General features: G+C 37.8%; 1 protein-coding gene across 3 annotated transcripts in view; it reads right to left on the bottom strand.

Annotated features, from left to right (window-relative positions):
• Window positions 1-20,850, bottom strand: part of LOC135216921 (6-phosphofructo-2-kinase/fructose-2,6-bisphosphatase-like) — a 98,243-nt gene that overhangs the window by 31,165 nt on the left and 46,228 nt on the right. For all 3 annotated transcript variants that reach the window (XM_064252468.1, XM_064252469.1, XM_064252470.1), the window contains exons 9-11: window positions 19,829-19,927; window positions 19,150-19,232; window positions 18,609-18,760 (exon numbers count right to left, since the gene is read on the bottom strand). In XM_064252468.1, the coding sequence (XP_064108538.1) occupies window positions 18,609-18,760; window positions 19,150-19,232; window positions 19,829-19,927 (334 nt within the window). The remainder of the gene's footprint in view (window positions 1-18,608; window positions 18,761-19,149; window positions 19,233-19,828; window positions 19,928-20,850) is intronic.

Raw genomic sequence — 20,850 nt, 5'->3', positions numbered from 1 at the left:
AATTTTAAGTTGTTTCATAACAACCATACATACCCACATTCATAACCTTCAATTGTTCCCAGACACTACTCTCATCTTACAGAAACAGTGAATTCAATAGTAAATCAAAGCATGGCACCTGGAGATACAGATACCTAACTATATACAGACAGCCCTCGGTTAGCGGCAGGGGTTCCGTTCCTGGCTGCCGACACTAAGCGATTTTATTTTAAAGTCTGCGGACGCCGCACACCTTCTATTGGAATAGTACTAGACCAGTTAACAGCACCCTAGACCAGTCAAACAGCGCCGTAATCCCGCAATAAGTAAAATTATATTTATACAGTATGTATAGTATACTACAGAATTTACTGTACATTAGCAATGTACAGTACATTATAGTATTATAAATACTATAAAGTGAAAAAAAAAGCCTAGCTTTAATCCTTTGGGTGTCTAGAGTATGTAAAGATATAATAAGGCTTTATACAGTGTACAGGTAGCTGTAGTGTTAGAGTTATGATAATTCGTCTTACGATAATCCAATTTTATGAGAGACCAAATTACAATAGCCTAACTTTATCCCATCTTCTAGTTACATAAGTTCAAAAACAGCAAAAGAGAATGATGAAAGTATGGTTTTAACATTATACTTGTTGCGTAAACGTGTACAGCCATGAACAACTGAACAAGAAACAATTTTTTTTAAGTACAACAGAATTGGATAACAACATCCGTTTGGCTTGTATGTCAACCATCGTACTATAGTACACTATTGCCGTAGTTATAAATGACATCAGGTAGAATAGGACTGAGATATCTTAATGTAATAACTTTATTCACTATGGATCAAATATCAATATAGATCAAAGATCAATATAGATCAAAGATCAATAGGGAATATACTGTTAAATTTAAAGCTAGTTATAGCTGAAGCTGAGAAAACTGTTCAAGCTGCTAATGACCATTATCGTGCATCAGGAACAAGGATAAAATTCCAGTAAACGTATGCCATCAAGCACAACTATAGATAAAGTTGAGATAAAATCATTTTAATCAAAACTACTGTGCTTGAAAGAACACATTTTACTGTTGGTTTCAAGCCGATAAAAGATAAATAATGTAAAGTTCATATTAGGATGATATAAAGGAAAACTGTGAATGGAATCACATACTGTTTTACTCAATAAACATACCGCCAACGTAATCTGTTAAAAAAAAATTAGTTCACACTCACACTCACAAGACATATTAAAGTAATATTTCCTCCTAGAAACATGTCGTACTATGAGGAAAAATAACCATGTCTCATATAGGTCAAGTATCTAGATATTTGTTTATGCTAACTAAAAGCAAAAAAATTTGCTCAGAATTACGTTAAATATGGCAAAACAAACTCGTATTCGCAATCAGCTGTTTTCTAAACCAAACATTGGTTGCTCCGCGGAATACTGGCTTAGATTTACCGTAGTATTTTATAATACAATATGAGAATACATACAATATTATTGGATACAGTGAAGTAATGTACAACTTTTTAAAAGATTTCAGGAAAAGATGCATATTTACTTTTACTTCTGTGCTTATCTTAATTTTTGTCACTATGCCATCTACATAGCAGCGGCATCTTGAGCTCGTATGGTCATACCTCAATTTTTTGCTCGTCTAACAAAGCAAAAAATTTACTGAGTTGCACAGTTATATTTTGTACTTCTGTCCCATGTAAAAACAAACAAATTGCAGTGTTACAAAATCAAATGTATACGTGAGTTGTGTCTTTTAAAATCAATTTGTGCAACAATTGTAAATATAATTTGTTATAAAAACGTAATTCAATACTATAAATTAAAATATTATTTGGGCGCGACTGAAAAACCTACTGTCTTCATCATGTGAAGGGCTGTTACAGACTTCAAATGGACATGCGTACAAAAAAAAATTCCCTGTAATACATTTTTCATACACATTTTAAACATAAAAGCATGAAAACTTATAATAAAAAGCTGAAGTTTCAAAATGAGTTATAATTAGCTCCCAAATTAATAAAATATAACCACGTGAAGTCTTTGAAAAGCAGTTTTTGGAACAGCGGCGGACAAGAATGAACATGAAAAAATATCCTCTGATATACGTGGAGGGCATTTACAAAAGCTGCCATAATTTGTATCATATTTATGTACAAAAATAAAAATACCATATACGTAATACATTTTCATACACATTTTAAACATAAATGCATGAACATTTTAAATGCATGAACATTTATAAAATTGACATATCGATCGCTAAATTTGCACTTTTTTAACTATATTTTCGGAAGAGCAGCAGGCGACGGCTCACAAGAACGAACATGAAAAAACATCCTCTTTGATAACTGGAGGGCAGTTTCAAAAGCTGCCTTTGTATCATATTTATGTGCAGAAATAAAAAATACCCTATACGTAAACATTTCATACACATTTTAAACTTAAAAGTATTGAAATTTATTTAAATGCGACACATCGATCCGGTAATTTGCATTTTTTTAATCAAATATTTTCGAAAGAGCGCAGGCGACGGCTCACAAGAACGAACATGAAAAAACATCCCTCTTTCGCACCACGGGAGGGCAGTTTTCAAAAGCTGCCTTTGTATCATATTTATGTGCAGAAATAAAAAATACCCTATACATAAAACATTTTCATACACATTTTAAACATAAAAACATGAACATTTATAAATTGAAACATCCATAGCTAAATTTGCACTTATTTAACTCGATATTTTCAGCATGGAAGAGAGTCAAGGGCATATGGTTTACTCTAATACATATGTAATAACTCTCGATAAAATTTTTTAATATAAATTGCATAACATTTATGGTTTGAACGGTTTTTCTACAAATGTATGTACTCGTAAGACATAACGGCCCTAGCGGTGCCGTTAACTGAAAATTGTGCCATAAAAATACCTTAAAATATCTAATTTTTTTAATTTATATTTTTGCCGATAGCCGTAAAACCAATTCACTGCTAAGCGATTGCGCCGTTAACCGCAGGCCGCCTGTATATGTATGTCTGCCATGTTATGAACAGCATAGCATAATTCCCCAGAAATGTTTCTTACCAGCTGCTTTGTGGAATTCTAAGAACAGACATGCCTCACCAGATAATCTGTCTTCATAAGCTGCCTCTTCCCACAAGAAAGTGCCAGCTGTGATGCCATTAGCAGTCATTCCAAAATTACTTCCTGTGACCATGACTCAGGGTGACAGACCCTACTGTTGCCTCATCGATAGGAGTTATTACCCCGAGTCGCACTTCTTACAAGAAGAATGGTAGCAGTTGTGACCAGTACATTGGGTTGACTAAGGATGGATGGATGGATGGAGTATGGGTTGGGTATTAGGCTAAAGGCCAATGACTGAGACACACAGGATCATGTAGTGCCATAATGAAATGTGAAAGAAGTTGAATACCAACTGATGAAGATAAGTTAAGAATATTATGTAAGTTAAGAATATTATGAACAATAAAAAAAAACTGCAAGGGTAGAAAATGAAAGATATAAAATTAAATATTTAAATATTCAATTGAGCATTAAAAAGTAGTACTCAACATGTACAAAAAATTCCTTATATGATTTTACAGGTTTATCAGTATAAGATAGTAACCAAGCAAATACTAAACCACCTAACAGTGCTAAAACAATGACCACACACACGGTTCAAGATAGCTTGATGATAGCTCTGGGGAAGGATGCCATGGATGCTTGGGAGCTTGCCCTAAGGAGTGACATGGTAATCATTCATCTCTGGACACAGCGAATATCATATCTACGACTGCTCATCACTAGAGTTGTTCCCAATAATCTGAATTATTACTGTTTACTTATCATTGGTTTCCTTCTTGCTATAGGAAGTTAAAACTGTGGAACTTTCTCTTCAAGTTCCTGGCTATGGCAAGCTAGCAGAAGTGTATAATAGGAGCCACTAATACTACTACTCCTATGCCAGCAGGATGATGGTGTCTCTTGGCCAAGTCTCTATACTGCTGGTCTAAGCCATGATCAAGAGGCAGGATTTAACTAACCTTTCCAAACTATACTATCTGACTCCTTCCTTCATCAAGACCTGAAAGTTTCTGGCCTGCTTGGTCAATTTCTGCTTCTGGAGAGGTGATTCACCACCTGGCACTTCATGTCAACTGCTATAAATCAGACCTACTGGTATCACTGAAAACCATGACATTGTCATCCTTGCTCCAGCAGTTCTGACCCAATCCAGATCCTTTGGACAAGCTCTGCAACCCCTGATCAAGCACCTTTTCTCTCTGGAAAAGCTGCTTACTCACAGCTGTTTCAGGATGCAGTCAAATAAGCTGCTGAGGTTGTGGATGAAACTGTTGTTAGTGGACAGTCACCAAGTTGTAGGATTACCAAGTAACAGGAACTTGCTCTTTGTAGGACAGGATGCAACACATTTCTTCAAGTTAAAGGTAACCTTCTTAGCCTCCAAGCATTCACTCATCTCTTGGCAAGAAAGACAGTTTGTGTGATGAAAGCAGTAAAAGATTTGAGATGCACATCAGCTGGAGGTGGACATCTTCATACTGCCACACGGCTGAGATAGCAACAAGATTCGTTCCAAGAAAACACAAAATGGTATTACACTTTCTCATCTAAGATATGTTCCAGTGGAACTGTTTGTGAAAAGCTTGAACTGCAGGCTGCAAGTTGATGCCCTGCCTAACCAAACCAGCCACTTTAAAGTTAGATGGATCCCTGAGACAAAGACCACCTGTACTCACTCTCAGTGTGGACTGAACTGCAAAGTCCTCTTCAAGCTTTGAGAAGGGACATGGAAATTACCTAAATGCACCCCTTTTACCAAAGCAGGAGTGGTTTTACTAATTTATCTCTTCTTATGTAGGTTGATAATCTCACGTTCCTGGAATGGAAAACTTACTTTGTCCACCACATTTCTACATATTTCTCAGGCACACTGAAATGCTGATATTGCAAGCCTGGGGACTATCCAACAGTCTCACAAGTAAGCAATTTAGGAGTAAGTATTCAATCATGAAACATTGCATAGCTTTAGCCTTTAAGCTCTGTCCAGCTTTACAATTGGTGCAGTCCAAGGAACACTAATCAACTCAAAACAAAATTCCTTTTGATTGGAGCATTAAAAGTTTATTGGCCTTGACCATCATGGGTTAAAGGGCTGATATTCTTCTAGCCTTTGATGTTTTGACCAGACTTAGCTTTTCTGGTGAAGCTAACAGGGTTTGCAAAGCAATTTGAGAAGGTTACCAAGTTATTCTCTTAAAGGGGGTCTTTCTCTGGTTCTGAAGTGTCTACAGTCTTACCAAGGCTCCAAAGGAGCCAATACAAGATGCACGACAAAGATTGGACTTCAGTGGGTTTCTCATAATTTCTACTACTTCATTCTCTCATAACAAAGAGGACCTTCTTTTTTTTCAGTGAAAACCATTCACCTTCACCTAAGAACTATAAGATCCCAGAGGTGACATCTCCTAACTATCTCTTTACAAGTCTGCTACAGAAACTGGTCACTATGAACACAATCTCTTACTTGCTCAGGCAGGTCATCCTTACAGCACTGGGTAATATGAAATTTCGTAAAATGTCATAAAATTGTCATCCATATGATTACAGCCTTAGCTATGGCATTGAGAACTGTCGTAATCCATATGATTACAGCCTTATCTACTGCATTAACTTTCAAACATTACTTAAATGTAAGTTCCATTGTTAAAACAGGTACATCAAAATGTCTATTTACACTGCTAAGTTTCAACAAAATGATCCACCTCAAAACTTGTGGATACACATTTGTTTGGGCAGATGTATCAATCCAAGTTTTACTTTTGAGGGAAGCCTTAGGTAATCAACTTCTTACTTAGGATAATCAACTTCTTATCCATTCACTGGTAGCATCTTATAGACTTCTCAAGTTACTGGTATCCATGCCAATGCAAGCACTATGCTATAAATGTAAAAAATTCATTAGTATAACCCTCTGGGTTCCCAAAGCCTTGGTCCTTGATAATACCAGTATCCAGTCACGAAGAAATAATTTTTTATAAATCAAAATTTGTTTCTTTGTGCTAGTCCATCAATCATACATACATATAATAATTTCCCTCCTTTTAAGCCCCATACACACTATGTATCATGATGCTCGCAGTGTTAGTTGGATGTGTTGAAAGACAACTTTTTCAACAAGCTGCCGCATCACCGTGTTCATGGGTCAGAGCCATTTCATTACTCAGCTCAGTGATGCACCATCATTCACACGGGGAGGACGTCCGCTCAGCTCCAGCGCCGATGGCTCAATCACCACCACCCGCCAAACCCCTTGAGTGAACAAGGACTAACACAATATATTTTATTGAATTACTGAAGGAACATCATCTGTTTGGAACATCAAATGCAAGCAGTACAAGATGAGAAACATCAGGAGTGCAGGCTTAGAAACCATTAAATCAGAGTATCGAGTTTTGTAAACTGTACGTTGTAGAATGAAGACGTTACAAAAAAGCTGCACACTCTGAAGACACAATTCTACAGGAAAATGTCAGCAATCAAAGCTTCACAGAAGTCTGGAACTGGCACGGAAGATCTCTATGTACAATGCGAAGTTTCGGGGATGATTAGCCCATGCTGTTTTGAAATCCTGGTTGAATATTGGAGGCTTGCATATGACCCTCCAGCTGCAAGAAAGCATAGTGTAGCCTCCAGACAAGCTCCTGGTGATATGCTGTCTCGAAAGCTGGTGTCCTGCTTACAAATGAATGGTTCAATTTTTTCCAACAATTTATAAAATGCAGGGATTAGCATTCTTGTGTAATTTTCAGTCTGTTGGATTTTCGACTTGTAGCTCCAAAAATATTTCGTTGAAGCTTTCCATCAGAGGTAGCCGAGAAAGCCATTGTTTCTTCCTCAAAGGTTTCTTTTTTGTAGCACACAGAGCTGATTATAATATTGATAATTGTTATGGGTATAGATAAGTGTGATTATTATATTGTATAATTGTATGGGTATTTTATGCATTGTTGAAATATGGTGGGTGGGTGTCCTATATATGGACAGCATGTGGTAGATTCTAGAAGGTGTCTGTGATGTATTTAAGTTGTGTTGTGACGTCATAGGCTGTGACGTCATAGACAAGATGGCGGCGGCGTCGGCAGGATGTAAACAATAACACGGGGGAGTAGAAAGCACGTGTTTGGTGGTGGTGTGGTTGGTATGGGAGAGCTCTCTGTCTGGTAGGAGTTGTTTTTTGGGTCGTAAGTCTTGTGGTGCTGGTGTTTTAAGGGTGATTTCTGGAGTGTACTGGAGTCAGAGAAAGCGTACAGGTGGGTAGATTATTCATTTTTATAGAGAAAGAAAGGGGTTAGGTTAGGCCAAAATTCAAACTGGTAGCAGAGCGTGGTTGATCAAAGATGCCTGGATCCGACAGTGAACAAAGGGAGACTACTAGATGGAGAAGGGAATGTCCTAGGTTTAGCGGGATACAAGAAGAATACAAAGAATGGAAAGGTCAAGCCGAAGATTGGCTATTGTTGTATGGAGAAGATACAAAATACCCGGCGATAGAAATGAGAATGAGCTTAAAAGGGAAAGCCCGAGAGCTAGTGAAGCATTAGATAAAGATAAACTTACTGGTACAGAGGGTCCAAAGTTAATCCTAGAAACTAGATAAAGCCTATCTAAAAGACTCGGTAATGGAGAATTACGGTAGAATAAAAAGATACCTTCTAATAAGAAGAGAATCTAGTGAAAATATGGCGGACTATTTAATTAGATACGAGAAGGCAGCATCTGAGTGTGAAAGAGCAATGGGGAAAGGCGCGCTTGAAGGCGAAGTCAAGGGGTATCATGTAATAGAGCAAGCAAAATCTCAAATCTCGGAAAATCAAAAAACAAATGGTATTATCGGCTTGTGGGCAAGAAAAGCTAGAGTACGGAACAGTGTCGCAAACAATGAAAAGACTATTTGAGGGATTAGGGACTAAAAGAGGAACGGGAATGGTGGGGTTCGTCAGAAGGCAATACCAGTTCTGGGAGAGGGAGGGAAAACCAAAGATATCGGGAAGATGGAACCGAGGAAGGGGTGGTAGAAATCCTATAAACAAGAAGGGAAGGTAACAGTATGTGCAATATGCAGCTCAGAATGGCATTGGGCTAGGGATTGTCCTCAGAATTTTCATAATAGGAAGAAAACTGAAACAAGACTAGAAGAAAATAAGCTGAAAACAGAAAATGGGACAGAAGAAGAAGAGGTTTATGTAGGAGAAGTTAATAAAATAGTGGAAGCATCGTGGGAGGTGGTTGATGCAATTTGGACACAGGGTGTAAATCAACAGTTTGCGGGGAATTGTGACTAGCACGTATTGTCATGGATTTGAGTCAGGAAGAGTTGAGGAGGGAATGAGGGACACTAGGACAGAGTCTAATAAAGTGTTTAATTTTGGTGAGACATCTTATAAGTCCAGAGGAATAATAGAAATACCTGTGATACTAAAAAACAGAAAGTTTTATTTGAAGACGGAAATTCTGCAAGGTGATATACCCTGGCTGATAGGTAAGCAAACCATGAGTAAAATGGGTATGACCCTAAATTTAAAAGAAAATTGTGTCATAGTAGAAGTATTAGGGGGAAATGAAAGTAGAGTTAAGAGAAGACGAACAGGGTCATTTAAGAGTACCTATAAGGAGGAGGAAGGTAGAAGAATTATTACTGGAGGGTTGGAAGGGAAAGAATCCGAGGGAAATTAAGAACACAATGAAGAAATTTACATTTACAGTTTGGTCATGGAAGTGGAGATAAAATATGGAGCTAACAGAGGAAGCACAATGAGTAATGGGTAATCGAAAAAGAAAAAGAGGAAATAAGAAAGTTACTAACGGAACTGATTATAAAAATTGTGAGGTTTGTAAAAAAATACAAAAGAAACCCCGCCAACCGGTAGTAGGCTTTTCTTGGAGTAAAACGTTCAATGAAGTCGTAGCGATGGATGTGGGAGAGATAGAAGAGAGAAAGTTCTTGGTAATAGTGGATATGGCAACGAGATATTGTCAGGCCTGTTGGATAAAAGATAAGAAACCAGAACTATAATAAAGATACTTTTTGAGTGCTGGTTTGCTATATTTGGAGCACCCTCCAAAATATTGTCAGATAATGGGTGAGAATTTCAAAATGAAAAAAAGTAAGGAGGATGGCAGAAAAATGGAATATTAAAGTATTAGCCACAGCATCAGAATCTCCGTGGAGCAACGGATTATGTGAAAAGACCGTAGGCATGATCAAGGGAAGTGTAAGGAAGATGATGGAGGAAGAGGAAGTAGATTGGTCCATAGCTTTGAAATGGGTAGTGAGTGCTAGGAACTGTTTAATGAATAATGGAGGTTTCTCTCCCAACCAATTAGTATTTGGAAAAAACCCTTCACTGCCTAACCTAATAGGAGAAGAAAGTTCAAGTCCTGCAAGCAGAGAAAAAGGGATGGAAGAGGGTATGGTAAGGGACACACTGAATGCAATGCACAAGGCCAGAGAAGCATTTATAAAAAATGAGTCCTGTAATAAAATAAGAATAGCGCTAAACAAAAACATCAGAGAACATAAATTTGAAGAAGCAGTGGTAGGAGATGAGGTATTCTATAAGAGGGAAAATGAAAATGAATGGAGAGGACCTGCTCAGGTAGTGGGAGTATCGGGGAAAACAATAATAGTCAAACATGGGGATTCTTTAAGAGAAGTAGCTAGGATACATGTGACAAGGATTCAACGACGATCACCAGATACAGAAGAGATATCGGCTAGAATAGATAAATCCCATGGGGTGAAAGGTAGGTCAGATGGCCCAAATGAAGGGAAAGTAGATTGGCTGGAAGGAGAGGAGATAATAGGTGAGAGAAGGAATGCAGACACAGAAGAGACTATAGAAAAGAGAGTGATAGAGGAAACAGTGGAAGATAACGGGCAAAGTGGGTCAATAGAAAGCGAGTTAATGGAAGAGATACCAAAATTCAAAAAGGGAAATAGAGTTAGAGCTATAACAATGATACAGGGACAAGTAGAAGAATGGACTATTTTAGGTCTTGCAGGAAAAAGATCAAGCCAAGCATGGGCTGATTCGTACAATATACGAGACTCACAGTCAGGTGACAAAGGGTGGGTTAACTTGAGGGATTATAGTCAGGTAGAAAAAAATTGAAGATGAAGAGGAGGTGTTGCTGGGATTTGAAAATAGAAGCATAATGGAAGCTAAAGAAAAGAACTTCTAAGTTGGAGAGATAACCAGGTATATGAGGAGGTAAATGATGTTGGACAAAAAGCTATATCTACAAGATGGATAGTAACTGAAAAGATAAAAGGGGGGGAAAGGATATGTAAAGCAAGATTGGTAGCTAGAGGGTTTGAAGGAAGAAATGGCTGAGTGGGAAAAGGATGCTCCCACATGCAATGCTGAAATTTTAAAATTCTGTCTAACCATAATAAAGGTGAAAAATTGGGAATTGTTATACATTGGATGTCAAAACTGCATATTTACAAGGTGACGAGATACAAAGAGAAGTGTACTTGAAGCCACCAAGGGAAGATGGTTGGAGGGGATTATGGAAGTTGAAGAAAACAGTCTATGGGCTCAAGGATGCAGCAAAAGCATGGTATTGTAAAGTGGTGAAAGTAGTGAAGGAGCTTCAAGGTGAGAGAAGTAGACTAGAACCTAATATATTCTTTTGGAAAAAGGACAATAAATTGGAAGGCATTTTGTGTACACACGTAGATGATTTTTGCTACGGAGGAACTGAAGGATTCTTAAAGGAAACGATTGGGAGATTGAAAGGGAAATTGCAAGTAGGAGAACAAGAGAGTAAAAGGTTCAAGTATATAGGAGTAGTAATAGAGCAGAAGGAGAATAGATTTTCCCTTAATCAGTGGCAGTATATAAATTCCATAAGAGAACCAGAGGCTAGAAGATATACGGGTAATAGAGTGCTAGAACAAAAGGAGTTAACAGAGACAGATCAGTGGTAGGACAGCTGAATTTGGGTATCAACTACACCACGATGCCAGAAATATCATATGATATTAGCGAATTAAGTAAAGCATTTAAAGAAGGAACAACTCAGGATATGAAGAAACTTATTAAAATTGTGAGAAAAACTAAGAGCATGATGGGCGAAGTTACAATAAGTGAGATGGAAGAAGAAAGGGTTTATTGGGAAGCATATGCAGACGCTTCATTTGGAAACATAGAAGATGGCCATACTCAACTGGGTTATATTATTTCTTTGACAGATGGGAAGAGGAGAAGTCCCATATGGTGGAAGTCTAGGAAATCCAGGAGTGTGGCAAAATCCACCATTGAGGCTGAAGCCCTGAGTGTTGGGGAAGCTGTAGAAGGATTGATATATTTCAAGCATTTGTGGGAAGAGGTAGTAGGAGGGAGAAATTTAGAAGCCTTGGTTAACACTGATAGTAAAACACTAATGACCGCCATCAAATCGAGCACTGGTGTAAGTAGCAAGAGATTAAAAATAGATATTGCTGCAATAAGGGAAACCATTGAATCCGGGGAAATAAAGGAGGTGAGATGGATAAAAGGAAAGGAGCAAGTGGCTGATGTATTAACTAAAGCAGGAGTTTCAGGGGAATGTATTAGAAATTATGTAGAGGGTAAAGAGTTGGAGGACGAAGGAAATTAAGAGGGGAATACTAGGTTAGGAAACAGTCGGAGGGGAGGGAGAAAGAGATAAGTGTGATTATATATTGTATAATTGTTATGGGTATAGATAAGTGTGATTATATATTGTATAATTGTTATGGGTATTTTATGCATTGTTGAAATGGTGTGTCCTATATATGGACAGCATGTGGTAGATTCTAGAAGGTGTCTGTTGATGTATTTAAGTTGTGTTGTGACGTCATAGGCTGTGACGTCATAGACAAGATGGCGGCGGCGTCGGCAGGATGTAAACAATAACACGGGGGAGTAGAAAGCACGTGTTGGTGGTGTGTGGTTGGTATGGGAGAGCTCTCTGTCTGGTAGGAGTTGTTTTTTGGGTCGTAAGTCTTGTGGTGCTGGTGTTTTAAGGTGATTTCTGGAGTGTACTGGAGTCAGAGAAAGCGTACAGGTGGGTAGATTATTCATTTTTATAGAGAAAGAAAGGGGTTAGGTTAGGCCAAAATTCAAAAGAGCAACTACACCCCACAGTAGAGTCTCCTGACAAAGTACATCATCAGCAGACATCCTGCCGTTGAAAGCTGAACTGCAACTGAGCAGCTCGCTCGCGAGAACAAGTGAGCAATGTTGCAGTACAGTTTGGCCACTATTAGTGTTCGAGTTACGATAATCCGTTTTACGATAATCCGATGTTACGATGGGGTTAGCAATTAATATACTGGGGAAAAAAAAAAAAAACAAAAAAAAAAAAAAAAAAAAAAAAAAAAAAAAAAATTGAAAATACGTATTTTTAAAATTTCACACACAGCGAGTGCTGGCAGCAGCGTACTACGCTGTACGATATGTTGGCCCAACAGCGAGAGGATGGCGTAGGTACAGCGGCATCCAACGAGTTCGACCTCACTTGCTCTCGCTCTGAACCAAGTAAGATTAGGTCAGTGTTCGTTTGTGTTTTTTGTGAGTTTTTTCAAGTACCATAAATTAAAACAAGAAAAACTGTCTGCCAAACAACCAAATAGGTCTCCTGCTGGTAGTGCAAAAAAGAAGAGGCAATCCATCACTTTGGAGCAGAAACTGAAGATAATAAACCAGTGTGAAGCGGGAAAGGCAGTCATGGTTATCGAACGTGACAAACGTTTATCGCAATCGAAGGTATCCACCATCCTCAGGGACAAGAAACGTGTAATGGATGCTGTAAAGGCATCTGCTTCAGTTCATTCAACGGTTATATCAAAGAAGAGGATAGGGCCTTTGGAAGAAATAGAGCAGTCACTGGTCACGTGGATGGAGGACCAAATACAAAAGCGTATGCCACTCACCCTCTTAACCATTCAGACAAAGGCATGCATGCTTTTTGAAGAACTGAAGAAGAATTATGATGATAACCACAACAAAAGTTTTGCAGCAAGTGCTGGATGGTTTCTTCGTTTCAAGAACCGCCATAATTTTCACAGTGTGAAAATTACCGGTGAAGCAGCAAGCGCTGATGCCGATGGAGCCGCTAAGTTTAAGGATGTTTTACACGAGATCATCGTTAATGAAGGGTACTTGACAGAGCAAATCTTTAATGTTAACAAAATCGGACTTTATTGGAAACGTATGCTACAACGGTCCTACATCCACAAAGAACCAACGGCGATGCCCGGGTTTAAGGCATACAAGGATCGATTGACTCTTCTGCTTGGGGGAAATGTGGCTGGGTATAAACTTAAGCCCTTTATGATTTATCACTCAGAAAATCTGAGGGCTTTAAAAAGCATCGACAAGCATACACTTCCTGTGCATTACCGTCATAATAAAAAAGCTTGGATGACTGCAATGCTGTTCGAGGACTGGTTCGTTCATTGCTTCATTCCGGAAGTGAAAGATGATTGTAGGAAAAATAACATCCCCTTCAAAATTCTTCTGATTCTTGACAATGCTCCTGGCCACCCTCAGCACATCGGAGATATTAACGAGAATGTAAAAGTTGTGTTTCTGCCACCAAACACAACTTCTCTCATACAACCCATGGATCAGGGTGCTGTGGCTACGTTCAAGGCGTATTATCTTCAGAACACGTTGCGCAGGCTGTTCAGGCTACGGATAACGAGGAGAAAGATCTCAGAACTTTCTGGAAAGAATTTAGTGTTCTTAACTCAATTATGAACATTGGAAGGGCGTGGAAGGAGGTAAAGAAAGAGTGTACAAATAGGGTCTGGAAAAATTTGCTGAAAGTGTATGTGAGCTCGTTTAAAGGTTTCAATCAGAATGAAGAAGTGGAAATCAACAAAAAGATCTTGATACTTGGGAAAAGTTTAGATTTAGAAATTGACAAGGAAGATATCCAAGAACTTATAGATGTGCATGATGTAGAGCTAATGGCAGAGGATTTAATTGCACTTGCAGAAGAGAAAAAAAAGCAGAAGAGGAAAAAAGAAATAACAGAAGAGCCGGAGCGAACGTTTACAACTAAAAAACTGGCAGAGGCATTTGCTTTATTTGATCAAGGACTGAAACTTTAAGTGAAATGGATGGGGACGAGGAACAGTTTGCCAAAGTTCAGAGGGCTCATCAAGACAATGTTGCATGTTACCGATTAATTCATGAAGAACGAAAAAAACGCACTGTGCAACCTACAATGGATTATTTCTTCAAGAGAACGACTCCAGTGCCTTCAGCTTCCCCCAGCCCTACCCCCTCACTTGAGACTCGATCCTGTACGTCTCAGAACAGTTGTTTCCTCGAGACGCCTGAACTAACAGAAGAAGAAATTCTATCTGAAGAAGAGCGAATTGATGATCCTGCTGCTTTATCATCATCCTCCTCTTCCAATCTTTAGTTATACGCAGCCATGAACAGCCTGACACTGATCACGTATGCCGACAACGGACCGAATCTTGTTGAGTACCCGTTACGCTACAGTCTGATCCTTGTTCTTATTATTAAATTTCTTTTTATACTTAATTATCATAAGTCAATCTGCATTGAAACACCCGAATTAGCTGATATTAATAATGACTATACCGTATATGTATAGGTATACTGTGTAGTGTAGGCTAATCTTCCATATATGTGTATATAGCCTAGCCTATATGGTACTGATTAACTTAGTGTAGGCTAGGCTATATCCGAGATACGATTTTCTCAACTTACGATGGGTTTTTCGGAACCTAACCCCATCGTAAGTAGGAGAATACCTGTACTGCATCAAGTGGCTGATACATGATGGCATAGTGTGTACCATGCTTTAACCTGCACAACTAGTAGCCACAAATCCAGACTACATGAACAATGAGGGAGGTAGTGAATACGTAAACAAAATCCAGTGGCACATACACCATGTTACTACTGATCATCTGCAATGTTTGGAGACATTTAACTACCAAGAATATGGATATAAGTAATGGATTTGTATAACAAATATTAACATTTGTTAAAATTCAGCATTATCCTGAAATAGTTACTCTGCATAAGAAGTATATAAAATACATGTAAACTACTATGCATAATCTTGAAAATAGAATTCTTTTCTACTGCAGTCCAAAACATTTTTCCTGAAGTACCTTAAAAAGACAATTACTACTTACTTCTCCAACCATCCATCCATAGTAACATCCATCTCTCCTTCTTCACTACCCCCAAATACAGTATCAACATATTCTTAGTCAAATCAACATGCACTTTTAAGTTTCCTTAAAAATATTTCCAACCCCCTTTATACTAGTCTTTGCAACTTCTCTGCATTGTTAACAAAACAACTTGCATTGTAAGTAAAGCATCTGCAACTTTGTATTCAACTCATTTTTTCTCAGACCTCAACCTTGCACCTCCTGTTCTCTAAATCCTGGATTACATAATGTTCTCCAAGTCTACAAATAAAATGAAAACTCAGGTAGTCAGCAAACTTGACTATGAGAAAACATTGCAGCTAATCCACTGATGGTTAGTTATTAAAATAAAATTTTTACAATAAAATTAGGTTAATATATATATATCAAGTAATTATTAATTAAGTAAAGAAGTATAAGCCTTAGGTGGCTTGAATGGGTCCTTTTCCTCTTCCACATCTGAAGACACAAGAGAAAAGTCTGCCTGCGGATGAGGAATAGAAGGGGTTCCCATAATGTTGTTAAATTATTGTTGAATAGACACAAAAGAATGGTCCTCTACTATGGGAGCCTGGTGTATTGAAGCAGTAGCCAGATTCGAAATCCCCATAACAAGAGAAAGAGAAGCCAATACCAATGGAGTGCCAAGGATCGGCAGTTGATGAGCACTTGGTAGACAAGCTAATTGGCTCTCATGCAAAACCTGGTACTTGGGCACTGGTACACCTCTGTGCAGACTGACACTGAGTACCTTCCATGAGCGAAAAAAGTACCTGGAGCCATAGACCCTTCTGGCTCCAACAGGCACTTAATGGGAGCAGAAGACTCAGGAAAAACTGAGTATACTGGCATCAATGGGTGCTCATGAGCCTGAGCGAGTTCCGGGGAAGAGGGAAAATCCAGTACTGGGTGCTCAGCCACTTCTTTAAAAGACAGAGTATGATCCTGGGCGACAGATAGGCTCTCAACTGAAGACGGGTTCCTGGAAGAAGTGCTTACAAGCGGAAGCAAGACGTTTCTTCTTAGAATACCCGTCCCTCTAACTCTGGATGGTCTTGAGAGAAACGTTTGAGACTTTCCCAAAAACTACAAGATGACTGTTGCTCTTGCAAAGGTTTTCTGAACCTCCTCTGGCCTACCAGTTTGCTTCCTCTCAGGTTTAGAAGAGTATGCCAAGAACCTTTGCTTAGAAGAATCAGCAGGACAGACAGCTGCCTCCTCCACTAACACTTCACCTTCACTTTTCTCACTGATTTTGTCCATTAGGACCTTCACCGAAGCACCTAATTGTTCCATAGTATGCACTAATAACACAAACTTCTGGTTAACCCTATTTTCAAGTTTCAAGGCTGGCAATAGGGTCAGGATTGGGAGTAAGGGAGCTGAGGTGAGAAGCAGGTGTAACAGATTGAGAATTGGGATTGGGTGGAATAAATAATACAGGTTCAGAAATATATTCTACTACAATACTTAGCAGAATCCTGACTAGCTAATGTCTTCTTGTTACTGGCTCTAGAAGCCACTTTCTTTTTATCTCTGTCTAACTTAGCCAAATGACTCTTCAAAGCCTTTCGCATCTTGCAATCCTAATTTACGCATTCATTACAATTACAAGTCAATTCCGGGATGCATATCTGACCTCTACAGGTCATGCATAGAGTATCCGAGTCATTACAGGTTTTCATTAATCTGGTATTGCAGCCTGTGCTGCAATACCTAACACACTGTGAACTAGAGTCGGACATGCCGAGAAGTCAAAAGTCAACAAAGCCTAACAGTCCAAATCAGTAAAAATATTAATCAAAATTGGGAAATTCAGTCAATAAAAAACCTGATTCTGACTAATTTTACCAAACCAGCTATCATAAATGAAAATAATTCACCAACTGCTGCACAATACAACCAACTGGGAAGGAAAAAGTCCAAACAACCACTGCTGCCAACAACTGTTGTGTCATCATCAGCCGGCAGAAACATAATTGAAGTTCTGAGCTGAGCTGGTTCCTCTCTTACCCCAAAAGTGGGTGGGGTCAATTGTCTTCCAAGAACAAACTAACACTCCCGCAAATTTCCAAAATTCTAGCTGCCAGTAAGTGAAACTTATAGCTATGTAATTAATTGCTAAGTTGCATACATGTAATTAATTGCTAAGTTGCATACATAATATAAAATAATTTTCAAGGTAGTTGGCAGCTACTGTCAGTGAGGTGTGCTGTAAGCATTACTTAAGGTCCTTTACCGTATCCCTTTGGTCCCTAGCTGCAACACTTTTCATTCCTTTTACTGCATCTCCATTCATATTTTCTTTCTTCCATCTGACTTTCCAACCTCTCTTAACAATTACTTCATAGCACAACTGCAAGGTTTTCCTCCTATTACACCTTTCAGACCTACCTACTCTCACAATTTCCTTTCCCCTGCTGAATGACCCCTAGGTCCTAGTGCTTGGCCTTTGGCCTAAATTCTACATTCAATTCACCTACACACAATCAAACAATTCCATAATTTGAGCTAAAAGTAAATAACACTGTACATCTCATACAGGTTTCCAAGAAAAGTTTCTATAAAAAATTATGGGCTGCATACATCATTAATTCCAACTATGCAAAAATCATATCTTTCTCACTAAGCTCTAACTGGTCATTTCTGACCAAAATATATAACTACAATTTATCATTTTCATTCAAGACTTCAACCATAACAATTTGCTTTACAGGAAGTTTCCACAAAACTGACTACAGGAGTTAATGAGGTGGGCATGAACATGACTTGCACTCACAATATTACATATAACAGTAATATCATCATCATCATCATAATTACTGCTGATGCTGTTATTATAATTATCAAAAAAGGCAATGAGTTTGCAAGTGCGTTTGCATGTTTAACCAGGCACCTAGTCATGTCTTACATTTTCATGGTTAGTTTGAAGCATCTTTTTTATATAAAAAAAACAAAAAAATTGCAAGTGGACAGCCTGGTGGGAAGAAAGCAAAGGAAACAAATGTTAAGTCCAAGAAAAATATTATTTAAATGGGGACAAATGGGGCTGCAAAGCACTTTAAGCACTATCTATAGTGTCTAGCTTGCAGGTGGCTGTTGGCAAAGGCCACAAACAAGGGACAGGTAAACATACACTTCTCAGGAAAACTGGGAGAGGACCGTACTATCTTGGGAAAAGCCAATACATTAAAGAAACTTCCTTCGAGACTGAGACTGTCATTCATGGAAGGAAATAACTAGTTTGAGATGAACATCATATCATAAATCCCTTAATTGATGGGAATAACACAAAAGTAACTCAGTCATTCAAAATCATCTGAATAAATTTAAAAAGATGACTAACCTGAGCTTTTATCCAGAAAATATGCCAATAGGCAACGCAAGACAGCCTGATGAGCAATGAGGAGAACATTTCCCTGACGTTCAAGTTCCATTATAACCGGTTCCAACCTAGCAACTAAATCTTCATAGCTCTCCCCACGTGGATACCGGTAACTTTAAGAAAAAAAAAAAAGTAAGCCTGACACTACAAGTGTAATCATCTTAAACTACATGAAACTGTGAATTTTTTTTTTTTTCTTTTACTGAAAATACTAACATGATAATGAGTGTATGTTTTGATTTCTTCTACAATTGTACACCATCAAACTATGATTTTAATAAAATTATAAAACTTTAATTTTCAAATAATTAAAAATCTACATCAGGGCTACCCTCAAATCAAGTTGTTCTTTCCTTTACATCACTGATGTAAGTCTACATCAATGAGACTGGCAAAATCTCATTAAATCACAATTAATGTAATATGGAACTGGCTAACAAAAAATGTGAAAAATCTATTCTTCCTGATGCATGATTGCAGAACACAAATTCACAGACTGTACCTAAATTTATTCTGATCACGAGCTGCAAAATCCTGTGGGTATTTTCCTTTGATCTCAGCATAAGTCATTTCCTCACAAATACCCTGAAATATAGAAGAAATCCATTGAATTTTCTCTAACATGGATTAAAAATAAGAGCAATCTGAACCATCACATAAAAATATGGATGAAAAAAAGAATATTAGTTTTACAAAGCACTAAAAAATTAAACAGGCAAAAATATCTCCAATATACACCCATCATAAACAAGTAGATAACCTACGGAATCTGCCAAAAAGTTAATACTGCAACAAACCCCTGTCTTTGAATATACATTAATATTTGTAGCTCCTCTCTTATCCTACTTTTAATTTACTGGTCTCTTGTTTGATATGATTTGATATTTATATAATTCTTTTTAACAGATATTGAATAACTCATTTCCTAGGTAAATATTGTTCTTTATTCTTAAAATCAATATTCTATAAAAGCATCATACTACTGCTAGTTAACACATTTACTGTCACTTGGCTATATACTTCGCAGTAATTACAGTATAGACTTATTAATAAAATTATATGTAAAATGAAGATTCACATTGCTCAAATACTGTACGAGTTTCATTTAATATTGTTCTTGTCCCCAAGGTTACTCTCTTTTAAAAGCACTTGTGACCTATGATAGTGTACACAACACTTACAGCGTCTATTTCATTAAGTGCCTTCCATCTTTCTTGAGGTGCATCAATACCTTCTGCAGTTTGTATAGTTCGCTTCATCCAGGAAGTCCACACTCGGAGCTAGAGTGAAACAAAGAATCAATATTACAGCGGTATCAAAACAAAAAAGAAAAACAGAGTAAAAACTACTGTACATTCATGTAATAACAGCTGATCCCTTACAAGAATTCTGCAACTTAATTCTAAATGTTTTAGACCACTGAGTCACATTTCTTGACACCCATACATACAAAAATGCTATATTTAATACATTACAAATCCACAATTCCACACTAAAATACTCAAGTTCATAAAATATGGATATTTTCCTTACCTTTACTTAGCTTCTGCGAGATTAGGTATTAACAGTAAAGGATATACAGTAGACAACCCCCCCCCCCCCCCACCCCCCCCCCCCCCCCCCAAGATTTTGTGGGGGATGGGTACCACACCCACCTCCAAATAGCTAAAATCTGCTAATACCAAAAATCCCTCTAAAAACCCTTAGAACTGCCTTTTTTGATAGTTTAATCATAAAAACAACTTAAAATGCTTATATCAGAGTATTTTAAGAGTATTATCACAAAACGTGCATTAGTCACAAAAATGATATGAAAATAGAGTAATTTGTGAATATTTCTCAGTGGAAAATACAGCTAATAGGTAAATTTTCCACCAATATTTGGTATAACATGCGGTCCATAGAAAAACCCACTGACATAACAGGCAAGTCCACGAATCATGAGTCTGGGGTCAACTGTACCATTGATAGCATAGAACTTGCATTACTGTAGATCTTTGAGCACCACAAACACAACAATATACACTATAACAAAACTAAAATATTCTCACTGAAAAGTAATTCTCAATAATAGTTTTCGATCCAGATACAATCTTACAAAGAACCAAAGTTGCCAGCATATGAGATGCACCACAATTTTGGAAAGCATATTTTCAAGTCATACCTATACCATCAATCCTTAATTCAAATATTACTGTAAAAG

The sequence above is a fragment of the Macrobrachium nipponense genome, chromosome 6 (genome assembly GCF_015104395.2).
Source record: "Macrobrachium nipponense isolate FS-2020 chromosome 6, ASM1510439v2, whole genome shotgun sequence".
In the NCBI taxonomy this organism is placed as follows: Eukaryota; Metazoa; Arthropoda; class Malacostraca; order Decapoda; family Palaemonidae; genus Macrobrachium; species Macrobrachium nipponense.
The sequence above is the reverse complement of the archived record's forward strand: the minus strand, read 5'-3'. Positions and strand labels throughout refer to the sequence as shown.